General features: G+C 39.1%; 2 protein-coding genes across 5 annotated transcripts in view; both read left to right on the top strand.

Moving 5' to 3' along the window:
* The window catches only part of pdlim5a (PDZ and LIM domain 5a), a 60,777-nt gene extending 53,452 nt beyond the window's left edge, over positions 1–7,325 (top strand). For 2 of the 3 annotated variants that reach the window (XM_071483096.1, XM_071483094.1), the window contains 5 exons: positions 668–869; positions 2,903–3,083; positions 4,900–5,020; positions 5,236–5,351; positions 5,885–7,325. In XM_071483096.1, coding sequence (XP_071339197.1) covers positions 668–869; positions 2,903–3,083; positions 4,900–5,020; positions 5,236–5,351; positions 5,885–5,974 — 710 coding nt within the window. In that variant the 3' untranslated portion in view covers positions 5,975–7,325. The remainder of the gene's footprint in view (positions 1–667; positions 870–2,902; positions 3,084–4,899; positions 5,021–5,235; positions 5,352–5,884) is intronic. The other variant, XM_071483095.1, reaches the window with a different exon arrangement.
* A 2,418-nt stretch (positions 7,326–9,743) lies between these two features.
* The window catches only part of bmpr1ba (bone morphogenetic protein receptor, type IBa), a 72,395-nt gene continuing 59,633 nt past the window's right edge, over positions 9,744–22,505 (top strand). The window contains exon 1 of one of the 2 annotated variants that reach the window (XM_071483092.1): positions 9,744–9,913. The gene's annotated coding sequence lies outside the window, so the exon portion shown is untranslated. The remainder of the gene's footprint in view (positions 9,914–22,505) is intronic. The other variant, XM_071483091.1, reaches the window with a different exon arrangement.

The following is a 22,505-nucleotide window of genomic DNA, read 5'->3' as shown; positions in this document are numbered from 1 at the left end:
GACCTCCCTCTTGGACTTTCAAACATACGTTTCAACTTAGGCCCTGTATTTTTTATGATGAGGGTTTAAATGAATACCCTACTGGCTTCAATGTTAAATGTAAACCCAGCCCTTCTCCTTGCCCAAACAGACCCACTCAAACATGACATGTAATGGTAAAGCCAAGCTCCAAAAGTAGCCCTTCCCACACCAGGCACACGTGTACAAAAACACATCACCGTCCACAGTGTGAAGATCAAAGGCCAAACTACATGTTTAGCCAGGTGTCTGGGTTTTAGCTGAGGGAATGTCTTGGTGGTCTGTGTATGTGTGTGTGTGTGTGTGTGTGTGTGTGTGTGTGTGTGTGTGTGTGTGTGTGTGTGTGTGGTTGCGTGTGTCTGGTCATGTGTATGCATGCACATACACCAGAGGAATGTGTTGAAGGTGGAGAGGAATATTCTGTGTATTGCTGAAGATTGATGTGGTGAATCCATGGTTGTGACAACGATAGTCAGCTAGCTGCATGCTCCGCCATGACACCTGCTGGGTGTATAAACAAAGAGGGTAGAGGTCAAATAACTTACACACCTGGGAAGAAAAAACAGACATACACATCTTTTGTGATGCTGTAAGTGCTCGCTATTTTCAGTTTCCATCGTTTTCTTTTTCATTCACTCGTCCTCCACAGGTCACGGTCCACGGAGTGGTTTGATCACTCCGTCTTTTGGTATGAAGGGTAACGGCAGTGGCAGTGTCCCGAGGGGCCCGGTTCCAACCCGGCCTGTACCTCAGGCCCACCCTAAAGATGAGGACACCCTGGTCCAAATGGCAGAACACATCCCTGCTGGGACTCGTACACCCATGTGTGCCAACTGCAACATGGTCATCAGGTGAGGAAAAACAGCATTTTATCATTCTTAATAGGACTCTGCAGTACATAGATGTTATAAATCCACGTCATCAGGAATAAAAGGGGCTGTCATGACCATTTGTTTAAACTTGTGAAAGAAAACAGTGCACATGTATGGCGTTAAGTTCCGTCTTATCATGCCCATACACTACTTGCACAATGCAATGATGTCCACTCCTTAATTATTTAGTGACCCAGCTAGGCAGTTAAAGTAATTAACTTGAAACCATCATGAGTAAATATTCTGTGAATGAAACTGTAGAACTACAACCATCTTACTGTCGTGTAGATAAGGATAAGGGGAATTAAGTTGCACCTTTAGAGCCTCACACTGTCCAATGATGTTGCATACAGGGCATTGAATGCACATACACACGACAGGACAACACCACCTCTTGATTTTAACATTGAGTCCCTCTTTCAGTTCCTATTTAAATATGATTTACAGGATTCAGAATGGGGGATCTGATTAGGGGACATCACTGTATGTCAGTTTGTGCATAGATAGAGTACATATGGTACAAGTCAAGATGTAACATATTGTATATGGCGCTCTTTCTGATGAATAGAACATGATCGACAAAAAGACACAAGTATTTTAATAATGAGAGGAGGCTTCATAATTTTCCAGCTGCACAAAGTCTTAACAACATAATATTTGTGCCATAAAAGAACAAATAAGTGGTAACTGACTGCCCTGACCCCAGCGATATCTCCCAACTTGTGTCACCTTACATTACATATCACTAAGGATAGGATTTCTCACATGCTAATGACTGCCAAGCTATCTATCAGTGTCACTAGCAGAGCAAGCTCAGATAAGCACAGCCAGTGTTCAGTAAATTAGTCTCTGTTGTTTTCCCACTTTACCTAATCAACGAAATGGACAGGGCCAGGGTGTTGTCTGAGTAGAAGCAGAGTATAATGGTCACAAGAGAGACATTTAGTATCAACACAACACATTGGATTCCTAAAATGTGCTCCAGATTCTTAAGCAGCTTTCAGTGAGCTGAGTGGAATACTAAGAACGATTCATTGAGTAGTTGACAGAAATTTTATCTAACAAAAGTTTAGATAATCTGTTAATTGTTTACGTTGCCTAAAGCACAAAAGCCAAACACTGACTGGCTCCAAATGCTCTGTTTTTTTTTCAGTTTTATTGTATCATTCATGTATCATTGTAAATATGAACCTTTTGCCTTTTGGACTGTTCTTCTTGGCCTGTTCATTGGATAAAACCAGCAGTTTTATGGTGTTACCATTGGTCTCTGGGTAGTGGGAATTTATCAATATTTTCAGAAGTAGTATACAATAGAATGAGTAATGAATTGATTAAAACAATCACATTGAATAGATAATAAATATAATCCCTTCTAAATAATATTGTGTCTACTGACTCGACTGTCCCAAATATTGCTTGTTTCCTATTTTGATATTTTATGCTGTTGTTGTGTGAAACCACTACATACAATCATCACCACATATTGTTCATAGACTTGATTTGTTAGTAGTAGACTTAATTCTCAAAACAAGTTACTGTACATTCTAAAAATAGTATATCAGACTGATGTAGATAAAGTCAGAGGTAAATCATAATAGTCAATACAGTGATGCTCTTAGAGGGGAAAGAAAGGAGTAGCAGGAAGAACTTAAACTTATATGCTGAGTTACCAAGAGACAGTTTGTAGAACTGTGACAAAATTCAGTTCATTCATTCATTTATTCATTTGTGGTTTGCCTATTTGCCCTCTAGTGGCTGTTTGTAGACATGGAAATTAAAACAAAGCACTGTCACTGGTACTCTTGAGGATATAGAGTACTTTGCATCTATACTTTGTATTTATTACAACATGCCATTCTTTAAATAGTTTGACAATACAGGTAATTCAAATAGCTTGCTTGTATCTCTTGTATATGGGTTCATTTTTCTAAAACAGAGTTTTTTTTGCAACTGCTGGTAAAATCAAAAGTTGAATTCCACTCATCCTGTTATCTCTGCTTGTCTTTTTTCAGAGGGCCCTTTTTAGTAGCAATGGGTAAATCATGGCATAAGGAGGAATTCAACTGTGCCCACTGCCGCACATCCCTGGCAGACGTAGGCTTTGTGGAGGAACAGGGATGTGTCTACTGTGAACACTGCTATGAAGAGTTCTTCGCTCCAACATGCAGCCGCTGCCAGGCTAAGATACTGGGGGTGAGTTAGTGTGAAGTGAAATGTAGCAGTAGAGTGTGTGTGTTTGTGTTTGTGTTTGTGTGTGCGTGTGTGTATTCAAATTGTGATCTGGCTGCTCTTGTCTGCGCTGTGATGGTTATTCAACAGAATGTGCTATAATTAACAGATAAGATTCATAAACTTAAACATAAAGCAAATCATTATGAAGGTGATAACTAAACTTGCACTACACATGCAGGGAAAGTTAACATGGATAGAAGACTCAGTGTTTGCCATTTGTCTGAAGACTTTACATTTGTACCATTCACTTACTGTACAGCTGCGCATGTCTGTTGTTTTCAAACTCTACCACCTGCTGTTTGGAGACCAACAGTGATAGTCCTCCTCTGTGTCATTCAGTACAAACCTGTCACACATACCAACTTCTGTCTTTATTTGTCTTATGTTCCTCTCTGTCTTCCTCCCTTTTCTATAATATCTCACTCGTATCATATAATCATATCTTAAAATATCCCACTTTTGTGCTTATAGCAACTAGATTAACAATGTGTCAGTGTAATTCTTTGTCTGCATTTCTCTACTACGGACCAGCTGTGGGTTTAGGGATCTGAAGTAGACAATTGGATGCATAAAGATGTTTGTTAGCCAACACTGTGTGAGAATGATTTTTTGAAATAGCGCCAAAATGTAGATACGTGACTTTCAATATTGAAATCTACAGAAAAACAGCTCTTGGTGTTTGTGATTAAAACATCACACTTCTTACTGGCTGTTACAATAGAGGCTGACCCAACATTTATTATCTAACTGATGTGTGTACATTACTATGGCTTCTGTTTTTCTTCATACCATCTTTTGTACCTCACTTATTGTCCAGTAGCCGTCTGCCTCAACCCAGACATTATCTCTCAACATACATCACTTCAGCAGAAGCACTATGGATATGCTTTATAATGAATGTAACTGTTCACGTTGTTAGTAAAGGGCTAATGTTGTCAATTTGAGGCCGCATAATAAAGGGGTGTAAAATGGACAGGCGATGCCAGATTCATCATAGGGTCACTTTTAAAAAAGGTCGCTGCATTTTTGCCACCACTAAAACTCAAGAATGCAGTAAATGTTCAGGTGTTAGGAGAATAAGGCTTAGAGGCCTACAGGCTGCAGGTGTAGCTTGAACCCAGAGTTTCAGGAAGCTGAGATCTCTGCTCTTGTAGCAGCTCTGACATTCATCCCTCACGTGTTCTAACCTCTTTAGCCTCAATCCCTTTCAACCCTCCATTTCTCACACATCTTCAACCAGCTTACGGCTTCTTATTAACCTGTTTTCTCACTCCCTCTCTCCTAATCCTTCATTTTACTCTGACCCACCAACTTTCCATTGATCCCTTGTCCTGTCTTGTTCTCACAGTTTAAGGGTGGGAAAAAAAAAAAACGGTATGTCTATTTTAAGCTGGGTCATGTGGCCCCACAAAGGAAAAAAAAGTAATATTCAAGTGCGATATGAGAAGAGGTCAGACTGTATGAAAGGCTATACATTTCAGGTACAGGTTAAACGCACACATTTATCCATACTGATCAAATAGGGATTCATAATAGAAATAGATAATTAACAAATAACATGTACAACGTTGTTACAAATAATGATCAAATTAGTAGTAAGTAACATGGTAGCGTCCCTCAAAAACGTCACTGTATCCTAAAGTGGATTTAATTTTTTGACACACACACACACACACACACACACACACACACACACACACACACACACACACACAAAGTGCCCCCAACAAACTGTATGATACTTCCAACTAACCACATTGTTTGCATTTGCATCCAGGAGGTGATAAATGCCCTCAAACAGACGTGGCATGTGTACTGCTTTCTGTGTGCTTGCTGTCAGCAGCCAATCAGAAACAACACCTTCCACCTGGAGGATGGAGAACCATACTGTGAACGAGGTGAGTGATAATGACTCTGAAGTGTGCTGATTCGGCTGATGAATGCTTTCTCAGATTAGAAAGCAAAAGACCTAGCAATCTGTGGATGGAAAGACACAAGTAGCCTTCTATTATAAATTGATCTTCGTGAGTTTGATTGGGTCTTGCCATTTTGACCATAAACCAGGTTGGTTTGTTTTTTTTATGTATGCCATCATCTCTTTGTCTCTAAAAAGACTTCTACAGCTTGTTTGGGACCAGCTGCCATGGCTGTGAGTTCCCCATCGAGGCTGGAGATAAGTTCCTGGAGGCCCTTGGTTACACCTGGCATGACACCTGCTTTGTTTGTGCTGTAAGTGAGGGTCATAAACACATGTCACAGCAAATTCAGTCCATCACAGGGTCAGCATGTATAATCTGACATCACATTTGCTAATAATCCCATTTCCACCTTTGATTAATTGAGAGGCTTCTATCTATTTGACTTGCATGTCTTTTGGAGTTGAGAAGAAAATGGTGCATCCAGATGAAATAGACCGAAACAAATCCACACAGAGGTAGACCCAGGGCCTAAACCTGGGTCAGTATTGGTGTGAGGTCATAATGGTGACCACATCCTTCATCTACACCAGTTTTCTTCGCAACTATTCAGTTTTATCTGTTTTTCCTTCTTTAATACAGTTTTTTCCAATTCAGCAAAAACAGATTTTAGAACTGATCTTCAGCCTTGGTGGATTATATAATTCAAAAACAGTCATCAATAAAAGTTTTGCTCATTTTTTTTTAATAAGTATTCTGGACACCTTTATTGATGTAACCTTTCTTCTGTCTTTGTGTGTGTGTGTGTGTGTGTGTGTGTGTGTGTGTGTGTTTGGCTTTTTACAGGTATGCTGTACTACGCTGGAGGGCCATACCTTCTTCTCCAAGAAAGACAAACCTCTTTGCAAGAAACATGCTCACACACTGAAAATATAAATCTTAGACTGTTCTCACACTTTCTCACGCTCTACATCTTTTTTTGGTCGGTTAAAAGACTAATAATAGTTAGTCCATGGAAGAATACAACTCGAGCAATACTCATTCGTGCATGGTGGAGCTAACAGACTCCTACAGGTCAGCTAGTACTCAGGCACCCAAACCCATCGTAAAGAAAACATCATTTAATTTTATGTTATGATAAGCAATAAGGCTAGCAGTTGACAATGACTGTTCTTAGTTTTGAACAATTTGCAATAGAAATTACTATATTTGGAACCAGTCAGTTTGAGCTACTTTTCGTCTGGATTTTATATGCTCATGGATCCAAGGTAGAACAGTTTTACTGCCAAATGGTGTGTGTATATTTACAGTACTACCACCAGGAATCACCAAAGTCAGTAATTAATGTTACATAAGATTCTGCCTGTTGTAGTCTTTATTTCTTAAACCTATTCCACCTATTCCACCCTGTTAAATTACACATTACTCATTGTCATTTGACAATACCAGAAATGTGGGAAAATATAGACATTAATACCCGTACTATACATGAATACAATGAGAGCAAAGGATATTGGACAATTATTTTCGAAGCAGGAATTTATTTGTGTTAGTGTTAATGTTTGTTTAGCTGTATCAAATTGAAATTACAGTCTAACCAGAAGCTATTAAGAGTTTAAGAGAATATTAGCCATTCGATTTCCTGTGTTCCTTGAATGGCAATTAAAATATCAGAATCTCCACCAAAAGTTTTTAATTGGGCTGAATGTCTGAGATGATGATTAAAGATGTTACCTTTCATAAATGCTTATGATTATTTGAACTTTTTTTTTTTTTTTAACGAATTTTATGTTTTTTATTTTACATTTGTTGTGTGAAACTGGTAACACTGGCAAAAATATTACCCGTTTCAAAACAGCAGGTCACACATAGTAATATGTGTTTGGAACAGTAAGGCACTTGAGAAAGAGAGACAAAGAGAAAGAGAAATGGTCTTGATTTTATGGAGGAAACAAGTGGCCTTAGATATAAAATGAATAAATATTCGTACAAAATGAATAAATGTATAACAAAATATAAAGCACATATTTGTATATTCATGTATTTCTCCCTGCTATTTGCAAAGGCAAAGGCAGAAATACATCTTCTATACTGAGTGCCATATAGTTCAGATCATATTCATATTTTTTTTTGTATTTTACTTAATGTTATTTTATGTATTAATTATGTATTGTCACTAATTGCATTAATTTCTGGTTGACTCAGTCCTCATAAATGTAAGAAGCTGTTTCTGGCCTGCAGGAAAATAAGGAGTGAAACATGGATATTATAATCCTTGTGTGGTAAACTCTGTATATTTTATTTTGTCTATAGAGGGGAGAAATGTCTTATCAGACAATATGTATTTAACTGTTTGGGTAACTGGGTCTTTGCTTTTCAGGGACTGGTGCAGAGAATGGATGCTAGGTAGTTTCTTCTGTATTTTTAGTGTCTCACTTGGCTGTCGTTTGACCTGACCTTCTAAACGTGACGATTTGGTGATTATTAACTTTTCATCAGGGCTGAGGGGTACATGTGGTCTGTTTTGTTTTGTATTCCAAGGAGCAGAGCAAATGGCAACAAAACTCTGTTATCTTAATTTCACATAGTTATCATTAGAAAAATCTGAGTTTTTCTATACGGGACAAAATGGGGATAGTATGATGTCCTGTGTTAATTAACTATATGTGGTTAAAAATGAAAGAAAGAATCGCCTACAAAAGTACAGTTGGAAGTGTTCAAATTGATCTAAGTTGTTGAATAAATTATGTACTTTTAAACCCCCCAACATAAATATCCTGTGTTCTTTATGTTTGTTTTCGGTAGGTACTATCCTACCCTACCCTACCCTCTTGTATTGATGCTTGAGAAACCTCGTGGTGGTACAGAAGAGTCTGACATAAACTGTGTGAAATGCAGATTTCAACGCATTTCTCCACTATGCTGAGAAAGGTCAAAGGAGACACAGATAGAGAGAAACAGAGAAGTGAAGTGGATACAGTTGAAACAGAAGGAGAACACATTAATATTAGGACATAAGTGACACCATGGTCATGAATGCATTAGACAAAGAGAATGTGATAATTACCTTTGCCAATGGGGTTATGTTTTCACCCATTACTGTTTGTAGGTTGGTTACTGAATTATTACTGAACCGATATGCACCAAACTTGGTGGAGAAATGGGACACGAGCCAAGGAAGAACCCATTGACTTTTGGTGCCGATTAAAGGGGCAGATTGAGGAACTTTTAATCCCTTAACATTGCAAAGTAAGGCATTTTTGGACACCTTTTAACAATTTATCAGAAAGTAATGTATGGATCTTGATGTAAAAAAAATCAGGCACATTTAGGGTGTTGACATCTGTTGTATAGTTTGTATAGTTTGTACAGTTTGGTACAGATCCATTTCATAATCCAGATCTGGTGGAAGAAAATGCTGAATCTGTATTACACAAAGAGTTGTATTGTTAATAATAAGTAGCGGGTCATATGGCACCAGCAGCGTTGAGGAATGCATACATCAGTATTTCATTCAACATGAAACTAATAAAATTACACAATGACAATATTGGTTATGACAATTCATGCAGCTGTATAGCTGCATGAATTGTATAAAGCTGATGTCATCATATCACACAACAGGTAATAAAACCATACAGCTGTCTTGGGTAAGGATTAAAGACAATAAAAAAAAGCTTTACTTGAGACCAAAGATATGTAGGATTGTTGGTGCCAGTGTGTGCTTTACTGAGTGCCATTCTAATTACTCAGATATTTCAGAGTTTTTACAAGACAAATCAACAAACCAAATTTTCACACAGACCCACCCACCACATACATCAACATCAATCTCTAACACATTAAAGAGGAGTTGTCCAGTTTTGAAAATAGAGCAGGGTAAGTACCCAGACCATATGAAACATTCGGTTTGGCTCATGAGCAGTACGCTTTAGTTGTTTTGAGTGGGAGGTGTCCCATTACATCCTCCAACCAGCGTTTATGAGATGGTGGTACCTTCTTTTTTCATTTGAGGACAATCAGTTGTCAAGGAAGCAGTGTAGACAGAGTGAATGTGATATGTGTGTATGAGGCGTATTTGGATGGAACAAAGACATTGGTCAGACAGAAACATCCTCCAGTTGTTTATGCTAAATGCTCTATATTTAACATGATATCTGATTCAGAGTTGGTATTGCTAAACGTTTACTTGACACTCTTATCATGATTTCAATTCTCCTCAACATTTATTCAATGCATAGTTCACATAACCTTTGCTGTAAAGCTTACTTTCCCATCGATTTAGAGTAAAAATATGCTAATAATTCCAAAGGCTGAAAACAATCATACTTTACTTGTGGTGACCAATTTATTTTAAAAGTAGCATTTTTTTTTGTTTTTTTTTTGCTCTAAGTTTGATTGAGATGTGAAACACTCTACTTCATAGTCTAATAAAATTAGTTATTAAAGAAGCTAATCCTTCCATCCAAACCAGCAGACACAGCTCATTTCCCGCCCATCGTTTTTTTGTTTGACTTGCAGATCAGTGAAGTGAAGAGAGTGCAGTGAGGTATTTTTTATTTATTTATTTATTTTTTTGCTGTTTATTATTTATTAGACACCAAGTAGATGAGTGGCTTGAGGAAGCCATCCAGAGCGGCAGTAAAGTAACTTTTCCTCAGCTAATGCGCTGCTCTGGTGCGGCATTAACCCCCCCCCCCCACCCCCCACCCCCCAATACTGAGTGAAGTGTAGAGAAGCAGAGAGTAAGGAGAGAGAGAGAGAGAGAGAGAGAGGCAGGCTGCAACTGTGGCGTGGAGGAAACAGACCGACCCGCATCCGTGCCCGGAGTAGCGACCGCCTCACCGAAGCAAGAGAACAAGACGGCACCCTGAGGTGAGTAAACATGAGGCGAGGTCATGTGACGCTATCCAGCAAGTTTCTGTGTGGCATTGCGTTTTTAAATGTCTTGCTCGTTTTGACCGCAGCGGGTTTTCTATCACCTTAGGGAAAGTTTGACAGACGCTTCTGTGTTTGTTCGCTGGGTTGTTGACAATCTGCTGCTCGTCGTAAGAAAGAGACGTTTACGTGATAAGAGTTTAAAAAAGTTTGCGCAGCATCTTGTTTGCCTTGAAGTGTAGTGTCCCCCCCCCCAAAAAAAAAGTCCAGCAAATTACTACTCGTACGCCTATCAGTCGTAGCCCACTTAAATAGATTGTGTATGATCACATAATTTGGCATTATATATTCAGTGTTGTGTAAATGTATTCTAATTTAAAGACACTGTAAAAACCTTTCACTCACTCTGACACTGGTAGAAAGATTAGGGCCCAAGATGTCTAATTAAAATAAGTGTTTTTATGTGTTCAGGGTTCATGAAAAGAAGAACCTTTTGTCCATATTCATCTGTATAGTAGTGTTGGTGATGATAATATTAATACAAGCTATTTTCAGGAAGATGCCTGAGCAAAATGGCAGCAGTAGCCAAACTGCAGATATCAAACTAAATACATCAACAATCATAGTAAGGTTTTAAAATGACACGCATAATGAATGTGATGTTTCCTTGAATTATAGCCGTGAACTTTGATTTTGCATTGCAGTTTTGTTTTTTTTTGTTGAGTTTCTTTGTTATGTTCTACTGAACTGTCATATGCAATGTATCTCTTACATTTTTAAAATGAATCCTGTAAAAGTAGGTCTGTCATTCATCAAATACCACCAGAAAAAGTTGAAAACCCCTTTCTGTCGGGATTCTTTGTATTTGGGAGAATGGGTCTACATATTGTAGTAGCAATGACCTACCACAAGCCTCCTCCTTCAAGGGCTCAGAAAGCAGAAAAAAAATTAAAATGAACCCTCAACACAGCCTCCAGCACTGAATAACCTACAGCCCTGTATTCCCCATGCACCCCACTTATACTCACAAAGTCATGCACACAGTATTCAACTCTCCCTCCGAGTCCAGTAACCAGGTCCAGGTGTTTGTCAGTGTGGGTTATGACAAGAGTATATCTGTACGTGTGTGTATGCGTGCACTTCAGCAAGCATGTGTGAATGTATATCCAGATGGCATAATACTGTGGCTCCAAATCTTACCTCACCTCATCTTAGGGGTCTGGGGGCAGTAACACCAGGGGACCATACATTAAAACACTCAGCAAATATGAATGAGAGAAGCAGAGGTCCAGATGTGTGTGTGTGTGTGTGTGTGTGAGTGTGTGTGTGTGTGTGTGTGTACTGTTTTCCTTGTCTGTCAATCTAGTAAGTGTATGCAGTTGTTGAAGATTCACTGGGAAGTCTTATTTAGGTCAGGAACACATCACGCAAATCTGAGAAACAGCCACATTCTCAATTGGCTGTGTAATTGAGTTTACATAGCAGCTGTAAACAGAATGTTTCCACCATTTTCTTTTTTTTCTTTGTGTATAGGTGTGTGATAGAGATCAGCTGAGACACTTAACAGTTTCATACACCTCGTGATGTGAAACATGGTGTCTGACACTGACTGCTGGAAATTCAGATCACATTGCTGGAGCTCAATCTACACGCCAAGAACAGCAAATTTGCCAAAAACAAACTCAATTACTGTTTGTCTAGAGAAAAGATAAGTGGAACACAAAGAGGAAAAGACTGGCAGACAATATAGTCAAAGAGTACATACACACACACAATGACCTAGTAGAGCGATATTCCTGTCTCTCATGTCATGTAAAGTCTGATTGATTTAGGTTCAGCAAAGTCAAGGTCAAAATGAAGAAAAACTGTGAATACAAATCTGTGCTGTATTTCCCCTGATGGACACCTCAGTCTTATTTATCATAGTTTTTTTCCAATGTTTTTTTAAATTAATTAATTAATTAATTTTTTTAGGTTTTAACCTTTTCTGTCTGATACCGTGATGGGTGCATACCAGACCTCACTTCCTCTCATACCTCGCCACTTATAGGAGGAACCTTACTTTGAAATTGTAAATGCCTTAAGCACCTGAACCCGATTACGGTCACCACTTTATTTTGTGCAGGTAAACACACCTTCTGAGATGTACTAAATAACTATACTGTAGTGAGACAGCAGGGAAAAGGTTTCAGTGAGAGCAAAAGCAAATGTTTAGGTGAACCTGAGGACAATTTCACAGTGTTAAGCTTCTCTAATGTCCAGTTTCCTCAACTTAGCGATTGAGTTGATAACAATCAAAAAGAGATAAGAGCCTTTTAGCCTGAGGCTGTCTTCTCAAAGATCTCTCTTTCTTATTCTTAATTACAGTGTCAGTGTGATTTATAGAAATATCCCAGTGCAGTATTTATCTTTACCTGAATTCTGAAAGAGGTACTCTGATAGTTTTAGCAGGGTTTTCACATGCCTTGAACATTCATCAAAGCTCATAGATTTGAGATAATAAACAGCTTTAGAGGGTTTTCATAATGAAAACTGAATGTGGCACATTTATCATCATACCTAAAATCCCAGGCTCTGTCCTGCTTAAGAAATTGAGTAACAAAGAAACACAGGAAAAGGCATAGCTTGCCTTAATTATGTGTATTTGCAGGTTTGAGGTTCACCCAGACTGCTCTAATCTCCGGCAGCTCTTCACCTAATGAGTCCCTTTTGTGAAAATTACCCAGCTACAAAAAAGAGGCTAAATGTACAAAGTGTTGATTTAGACCACTTTCTCACCTCAATTAAAACCTAACAAATCTTTACTAAGCTATGGCCAATTATATTCCCCTAAGACTTCCTGCTGTTACTTCACAATATAGCCTGCATTTGAAGACATTTTCTGTGTAAACTGACATCATGTTCTCTGGCTCATTTTCTCCTCTGCACTTCTTCATTCCCAGTATGGTTTTGGTCGGGTATGTTTTTTAATCAGCATGGGTTTTTTGGCAGAAAACACTATGGCAGGATGCTGCAGATTTAGGTTTGTAGTTTAGGATGATTCAGATGTCATGGATTTTAATTTGGTCAGATTTATCGAGGGTAGCTTTAACTTTATAATCCTTTTATACTATTTTCTTGAGGCTCATTCAGCTGTGTCAAGAAACCAAAGCAAGTATATCTTGTAAATGTAAATATGGCCACTCCCAATAAACGTGTTATGTGGATATCTTTACTGAAAACATGTTGTGTCCTATTCTAAAAGCCTGTCCTAGTATTCTAATGGCAACAATTAATTCCAGTCTATGCATGCCAAAGTCATGTGCTAAATTTTAAAATAGTGGATGTGTAAGCAGGATCAAACATATGTGTGTGTGTGTGTGTGTGTGTGTGTGTACTTGTACTTGCTACATAGTAAGGACCAAAAAAAGTATTTTACTAACAGAGTGAGGACATTTTGGGAAAGTGAGGACATTTTGATGGTTAAGACTTGGTTTTAGAGTTATGGTTAGAATTAGGTTTAGGTTAGGGTTAGAATGCATTATGTCAATGAGTGTCCTCACAAAGATAGAAGCACAAGTGTGTGTGTGTGTGTGTGTGTGTGTGTGTGTGTGTGTGTGTGTGTGTGTGTGTGTGTGTGTGTGTGTGTGTGTGTGTAGTCTTTGTTTTGATACACATGGATCCCATCAGGTTTTCCTCTGTTGTCATCTGATGCTGGGCTGAGTTAAAAATTTGAAATTTGGAAATGGTGATCTATTGCCTGTGCTGCTTTGATATGTTCAAACAAGTATGAACTGACACATGCACACACACTTTTATACTGCACATCAAACACAATACTCACAACATATGTCAGTAGATCAGATTATTTATTTAGCCAAGAACTTTATAGTATGCTTCCTACTTAAAAAAAAAAAATATATATATATATATATGCTATTTGTATAAAAACACATCAGTTTTCCTGCAACAGCATCAGTGTTCCTAGGTCTTAAAGAGAGGCGTGCCACAGTAAAAAGTTTGACTGCGAAAGAACCACAAATGCCACACACAGTTAGTGACTTTACTCAGTGTACAACATTGTAGTCTGCAGACTTCTTTCATGTCAAAGTCATACATTTTATCTGAAATGTAGTGAGTACTATGGTATATTTTCACACTGTTCTACTAGTGTTTCAGTCTGCTGGTGAATGTGAATATACAAGGGGCACATTGTGCACCATCTGAGTACTGTATGTAAATGCCACTATAATCTACCTAGCTTTCTTGTTTTGTCCCATATTAGTGAGAAATCACTTGACTCAGGACTCAGGTCATTCTCTTTCAGATAAAACATAAACTGTGCAGTGCTTCTAACATTGTTGTTAGGCAGCCATGGCAAGCTGAGATTTGTTCTTAATTAGAGGGACCATTGTGTAATACATTTGTTGAAATACCCCTCCAGTTAAAGAGAGATTTAATGCAGGGCATGAGCCGCAGAGAGAAGATAGCATCTGACAGGAAATTTGCCTACTGGGTTAAATGCAGCTGTTCTCCTGTATATGAATGATGTGGAAAACACTGATAGAGGCATAGCCAGTCCACAGTAAGGTCAATCCTGACGGCTGATGGTAGCTATTATGTGCATATGTGAAGAGTTTGTTTGTCTGTGTAGTACTGTGAGGGGAAGTTGATAAAGTTGTTGTCTGAGTGAGGTGTCTGCATGTAAACTATGTGGAATTGTAGGTGATGCAGGTGTGGGTGTTGAATGAATTTGTATGTTCTGTATGTACTGCATTATGGTAGGAGAGAGTAAGGAGTCAGAAGTGTCTGTGTGTGATGGTGTTAGCGTGTGTATGCATGTATATAATATAGGCTACATTTACATTTATGTCCATGCTTATCATTTCAGAGCTGGATCATCCAGCTACACAGTCTCATTATCTTAATCTACAGCTCCATTACTTCTCTGCTCCCCCTCCGGGTGGACATTTAAACACACAACCTCTCCTGATGTCATGATGGAGTTATTCTGTCCCTGTGCTCTATAATTCACACAGGGCGCCCAGTTCAGCCACTCCTCTTTCAGTGTTCTCCTTTTTCTTTCCTTTTGAAAGATGTGGCAAAGAGTTGGCATCAGCACCTTTTAGAAACAATACTTCAAATGTTCCAGCCGTTTATTGAAGACAACTCCAGGACCCATAAAGAGATCATAGTAATCAGCAAATTACTGTGACCAACTGTGTGGCTAAAGTGAAGCTGCTGGCTAATACTGCACTGAGAACAGAATTGGTTGGTGGTTTAAAGTATGTTTAAATTATGATTTATTAGCCCGACTAATAGTCCACAGAATCAGTTTGGGCTTGCGTCCCACAGGGCGGATGTTAAAACATACTACCAGCCAGCTTCTGATCTCATGATTTGGCTATTTTCTCTCACTGCTCTCTAATTCACACAGGTCGCACAGCTCAGCCACTCCTCTTTAGTTTCTTTCTCTCTGTTTTTTCAGTATCCGCACCCCTTTCATATGAGCACAGTGCTTGAATGTTCACCTCTGTCATTTGGTGTTTAGTCATTTCTCTATAACAATCTACATTTCAATGACTAATAGAAAACAGTGTACTGTTGATAAGAACAGCCCTGATTACAAACATAAACAGGTTGAGCCCTGAGGATGCTTTAACTTGTTTTGCTTTGAACTGCGAGGCTGTTCTTTATTTCATAGACCACAGCTTTGTTTTCTTGTGTTTGGTTTGGCTCATTCCTAACCAGAGTAATCACCAGGCCTGTAGTTCATGAGAGAGAAATGATGGAGTGATGAGTGGGGGACTGAGGCTGGAAAAAATAGAGGCTTGAGGAGAGAAAGATAACCATCTGGATCCACTTTAGGACAATTTCATCCCTCCTGCCCCCCAAACCCAAGACCCCCAATTTTCACGGTGCCTCCTTTGAGGTGCCATTCCATCAGTGACGGGAGAAATATTTGCCTAAGAGCAAGAGTCATTGTTAAGTTTCAGGAAGAACCTTCACCTCTTGGTCTAGACATCCCCCCACATCCCCCCACCTTGCATATCCATTTTATTTGGAGTTTTAATAAAATATGGGAAAGAAGGTTAACTCAAATTGAATCATTCTTGATAGACGGTGGCATCAAGTGTCAGTATGTGCAGAGAAAAACTGCTTCACATTGTAGCCTTGCCAGTTATTAATTTTCTTGAGAATGTCGGAGAGGTTAAAGGTCAGACTGAGTGAAGGAAAACTCTTGACTTCCTGTTTTAAAAGACAAGCTGTGTAAGGCATATAAGCCATTCTGTTTTTCACTGCATATTTCACTATGCCATCGTGTCTAGTTCCAACAAAACAGATAAAATCTTTAATCTGACCATGTTTTGTGTTCAGGCTTCTAGTGTGAAGATTTAAATGAGGCAAAAAGACATGCAGAGAAGGTAGTGACTCACAGCCCATCAGTCAAAAGTAAAAAAACAAAAAACAAAGACATTGTAACTATTTAAAGAGTTTGAGGTATTATCTGCACCTCTCTTTGGTATGTATTCGCTTCTTTGACTTTGTCTCTGTTTCTCTGTCTGTCTCCCTCTCTTTAACCCAAGTAGTCTTTACTGATTTGTCCTATAGTCCTTCAAACGCGTACATTTAGGTCTGGAATGATAAATGGCTTTCTTTTTGAGGTGCACATGTGTCTTTGACAAAGGGTGGGGTATATTGTATATAATCAAACTCAGACATCGTAACTGGTTGTTATTCTTTTTCTTTCTGTCTCTTTCCCAGTCTCCCCCAAAGTACCAAATGCACCGCTGCAGATGTACTGCTTTGTGTCACATCATTGATACCATCCTGGCCACATTGCCTGTGCAGACACCACCTTCTCATGAGACATAAATTCATGATAGGCTCGTCAATGTGTTTTCCAAAGTCATTATTCCAGAGTAATTAAATCTGATTGATACTAAATCAAGTTTCCCCCCCCCAAGATACTGGATCTGATGCATGTGAAATCAAATCTTGAGGGCAGCCTGTTTCTTCACTTACATATCCGGTATATTTACACATACCCATCTCACAAGGCAGTTCCAATATGAAGCAGGCCTCTGGGAGTCTTTGTGTTGTGTACAGTGCAATCAGCTTATTGATAGGTGCAGCTAGGGGAGAATACATTGATCACAATGATCTGCTGGTGAGAACAAATTGGAAACCAGAAGCAGGAAGTAGATGGAGGAAATGTGAGGAGGAGGTAAAAGTTATAGATCTGTAGCAGGAGGGCTGTTGTTTGTAGATTTGATTAGGTGATATAAAAAAATAAACAGCGCTGACCAGATGCCCAACACTGAATCAACTGTGCCAGATCAGGGGGACAGTGAGATCCAAAATGAGAAAGAAATTTACAGTAATTTAGAGTCCAAGAGAGACCAGATGTCCCTAACAGGCCACTGCAAGTTCCTAGCCAAAACACCATCAAGCAAATGACTATATATCAAGTCAGCCTCACACACACACTAATTGGAATCATTGCCACTGTATTATGATCTTGTGCAGGAAGCATCACTCATCAAGAGGTCTTCAATGGAAAATATGTTCTATTTGTCTATGCTCACTATTATATGAAAACTTGAACTACTTTTTCTCTCAAATTTTAAAATTGTTCATGTTTCTTTAGACGTTCTTTCTGCTTACACACACACGCCGCCATACATACATTTTCCTGCACGCAAACACACACAACATGAGCTACCAGCATCCTTACTTTGACATTCGTAGCCAAACAGGTGTGCGTGCATACTCACAAACCTGCACCACATGCTCACTAGTTTTATATTCAATGTGATATGCTGGGAGCAGTGTTTTTACAAGCCGAAACCCCTGAACCATGTCCACTCAGCTTCCTGTAGGGAAAAAAAAAATCATCCAAGCACCTATCCTCCTACCTAGCAGCAAGCCATATATAGCAGCTGATGCTTGCTTTTAAGAGTTATTCTGTGACTTTTCTACTTAACATACAGGGGCAGATGACACAAGACATGGTAGAAGGGGACTGGCATAAAGGTTAAGAGTCCAATTCAGGCTAAAATATTTAATGTCTGGTTGTCTGGGCTTCTGCCAGATGAGCCACCAGGAAAACCTCTTCCTTTTCTGGAGAAGCTGTGTAGATGTACCAACACGTAAGACAGGTCAGCATTTGTATTAATATCATTTTTGTAATAGCTTAAAATTAATATTGTACTCTTTACAAGCTGTACTATTACACTACATGTTATTATTATAGTTTTTGCAAAAATACACTGACAACTGTGATACGTTGTTAGAATAAATGTGTGAAACATAACTTCATAGCATCATGTTATTCAAATCTCTTCAAAGTCCTATATTGTCCAGTTGTGGTATACTCAACAATATATGATTGTGTCTCAACAGTGTTCAGCTAACAGTTATTTTTGCACACTAGATATCGGAAAACAATGAATAGTTTTTTGATAGCTGCATTTATATTAAATTTTTTACTTCACAATAGTAGAAAAAGAAAGGCCATAACTTCTCGGTTACTTTGGGTAAATGGATGATAGAAGTGCTGATTATAGCTTCTATGTGAGTCACTGTGCAGTTAGTCATATCCACAGCAGAGTTAAGGATGTTGACAGACATTAGCAAGTTTGTTTAATTCATTGTGAGGATTCTGTGAATCTGTCCTCTTTAAAATTCCATTAAGCCAAATCAAAACAATAGACGTAGTTAATGTAAAACATTATGCACTTTTTGAAAGCTTACTTACCATCAAGGCCAAATAGTTCTTTGTTTGTTCTCCAAACGGTCTTCCTCTCCTGTTCAAACATAACTGGCTGCAGCAGGCAGAGTGCACAGCGATTAATAGTAATGATAGCAGTGCAATGTGCTTTCCTCTGCATGTGTGTGCTTGTGTGTCTCCTTAGAGGCATCTGTTGCAGGTTTCAGGCACATGTTGTGGGATTAAGGAATTAGCCTTAACAAATAACCACACACACACACACACACACACACACACACACACACACACACACACACACAGACAGACAGACACTCTAGCCTGTATGCACTCATGTCACCACATAACACCCCATAATTACAATCTCAGACCACTGTACTCATCCACACATGTTCCTCTAGCATTTGAATGTTGCAGGTTTCGGATAAATAAACTTCTCCTCTTTCTTCAACTCTGTTCATCTCTGCTCTCCTCTGTTGAATCTTGGTTACAGTTAAAGGAAAGGTATCTTAACAGTAACAGCGAAAGTTGCCTTAATGGTAGGATTATATTAGTAAAAGATAAGGTAATAGGTCAGGGGAAGCCAAGTTGTCAGAGACTCCCTTTCTCTGGAAAGGAAACACAGTAAGGAACACTGAGTTTTCCAGTGTTGCCCCTGGGTTCAGGTTCTAGCTAATCAACGGTGCACACAGCCGTGACTGTTCTGTTCCAGGGGACTGGAGATGGGGGGAGGGAGGGAGGGGGTAGACAGGATGAGGGTCCTGCCTGAAATGGGGCGTAAGGGGTGGAAGGAAGGAGGGAGAGCTGAATGTGGTGGCGTGATTGAGGTGTGCATTTATGTGCATCAACAACTGTCTTTTTGCCTGTGCAAAATCTCCAGGGGCCCATGTGTGTGTGTGTGTGTGTGTGTGTGTGTGTGTATGTGTGTGTGTGTGCGTGACTCTACGTGTAGATGAACAAATTATGTCAGTGGTACCAATTCACTTAAGAGTTAGGTTAGTTGTGTTTTTGAGGCTGTGCTATAATCACTATCAGATGTCTGGGTGGAGGAGATGGACAGAGGGAAAGAGACTGTGTGTGTGTGTGTGTGTGTGTGGGTGGGTGTGTGTGTGTGGGTGGGTGTGGGTGGGTGGGTGTGTGTGTGTGTGTGTGTGTGTGGGTGGGTGTGTGTGTGTGTGGGTGGGTGTGTGTGTGCATGCGTGTGTGTAAATGAGGAGGAAGAAAGTAAGAATCGAAGACGGACAGAAAGAAAGATGGAGACTTTGAAGGAAGAAGGAGACTAAGAAGGAAAATTGATATGGCTGCTGTAAGTGCATGACAAGGAATGTTAATACAGTCAGGCTTATAATGTCTAAATCTATGCGCTCATCTAACTAACTTAAACTTCACTAGACTTCACACAACATGTATGTTGCTCCTGTCCACTTTATAAGATGGATTTTATGCAATGCTACACTTGAAGAAATAGATTTTGACATGATGCAGTTGCAGTGTCAGTACCAAAACAAGCACGTTAAACTGATGTTGACATTTTCAAGCCAAGCTGTCTAATGTTCATTTGTTCTGTAGCATCTTTCTCAGTCTTTTTGATGCATGCCTACTTCTGTGCCCCCGTCATTGAAATGAAGTTGAACACTGTTCATAGCTTCACTGCTGATCTCCAGCCTCAATCTAGAAACTTGTGGGTGGCATGTTTAGTTTTGCTGTATATAAAGGTGTGTTGCAGCAATTGAGTGCGCAGGCTCTACTTGTATTCAGCGAGGCCATGTCCTAATCATTGTCAGATGGTGGACACAGTCTTTGCGTCTGGAGCCATTTACGAGGCCAGCGACTGCCTGGAGGGGGTAAGGGAGGGGAAAAAAAATTCACCCAACGAGGCTGTCCTTTGTTGTCTGAAAACGTGTGAGATGGAAAGTAGGGAGCAAATGATGGAGAATTAGTGGTCAGCCAACAGATTTTATATGACAAACTAATGTTCTGTTGAGGCTTTAGTAATGGTAAAATGTTTGTGCTAGATTATTATTACAGTTTTATGGCTCATGTTTTGATTACTGAGAGGAAAAAGGCACTTGTTATTGTCCAAGCATTGTTAATCGCCTTTTATACCAACACTTGAGTTGCATCAGATGTGGATTATATTTTGGTTTAAAAGATTATTTCCAGCAAATATGACTCACCTCTCAAACAATAACGTGTTATTATTAATTGAAATAATATTGCAATTATTATATTATACTGTATATAACTTATCACCATAGTTATATAGCAGTATATAACTTAGAAATTGAAATGTGACCCATTTACTCACCTGCTTCCAGATGTAAACGGCTTTACTCATGATTGTCATTCATCATGAGGTTTGGTGTTAATGAGTTAAAAGTCAGAAATATGGTTTGAAGATGGTTTGGTGTAAAAGGGGGCTTCCTTGCTCACTAACTCCTGTTCATACTCATGCAGTGGGAATATTTTCCTTTGCCAGTGATGTTATTGTTCTAACATCATAAATGTTTTGGTGCCAGGAATTTGACTCAGCTACGTATGTTGTTTGACATCTTGTCATTTCACAAAATGGAGAAAAAAAGGTTTTAGAAATGAGGCACAAGCTCATTAAATAGTAAAACTATCAGTTTGACTAAACACCATATTCTGTTTTAAAATTTAATAAACTCAGACTGGCACAGACAAATGTGAGGGGCTCTGTTGGGTGAACTTCAACTCAACAGAGGTAGGTGAAGGATGTCAAATAAAATATAAATGGAATTTTCAACATGCAGCTGGTAAAACAATGAATCCTTTAAAAGATTGACTAAAATAGCCTGTGTTAAAATACACACACTGTGGAGAGTTTCTGAGACATTTCCATAATCTTTATTGTAATTCCAAGAAGTGTGACAGGTTACATATGTTTGTGTAGGTGTGTGCGTCTTACTTTTATTTGTACTACACTTGTCGCTCTGCTTTTTCTCTCTTCTCTTCTGGAAATCACTCTACATTGCTCTACTTACAACTACAAAGATCATGACTTATAAGGAAATTTGTTAACAGCTGACTTTGCCCAACTTCCTTGTACATTCTGTAAAACACCAAACTAGGGGTGGGTTATCTTTAAAATTGTCAAAAGTATGTAGCGTATTTCTATTTAGAATAGAATATCCCTACAGATTTAGGTGATCTCATGTGATCACATGATTAGTTGTGTGTATGGTTGCATCCACACCAAGCCTGTCACTTCAAGTTAAGGCTAAAGGCCCAACTCTCAAATCTCTGCATATTCTTTCCACTCTGATTTTAAATGCTGTCTGGAAATTCTGATTTGTATCTTTGTGCCACTTTGATCCATCTTTCGGATGTTTGTCTCCTGCTACTCTTCACCTACAGTGCCGTCGTCTGTTTACGCATCGTGTCACAGCCACTTTTTTCTTAGTTTACATGAAGTATTCTTTTTGGACAGTGCTGTTATTTATTTATGCGTTGCTATATGTAAGTATTTTATTTAGAGGGTTCAATAAGAGAGCTGACCAGCTAGCACCGCCTCATCCCACCTTGCGTTTCCCTGCCTGCAGCCAGGTTTCTCAGCCCGAGGACGGACTCGAGTTCCACCATCTTGGACTGCATCTGGCAACAGCAGCTCTCGTTCTTCTCAGGTGCAGAACTTGTACATGTGCTGCTATACCAAGCTCGCTGAGGCTGCTGTGCAGAACAAGGAGTGCCGTTGCCAGCTGCAGCTAATGGGCTAACTGTTTAACAGTTAACAATGGGATGATTTGCAGCAATTGAACTTTTAGCATTAGATAGAAATATAGCACCTGTTTAATGACGCAATCTGTATGATTCCTCTGAAAAGTAGATCACATGCCAAAGTACAATCGTCCACAATAT

The sequence above is a fragment of the Trachinotus anak genome, unplaced genomic scaffold (assembly GCF_046630095.1).
Source record: "Trachinotus anak isolate AG129_WGS33_773 ecotype Australia unplaced genomic scaffold, CSIRO_AGI_Tana_v1 ptg000008l, whole genome shotgun sequence".
NCBI lineage: Eukaryota > Metazoa > Chordata > Actinopteri > Carangiformes > Carangidae > Trachinotus > Trachinotus anak.
The sequence above is the reverse complement of the archived record's forward strand: the minus strand, read 5'-3'. Positions and strand labels throughout refer to the sequence as shown.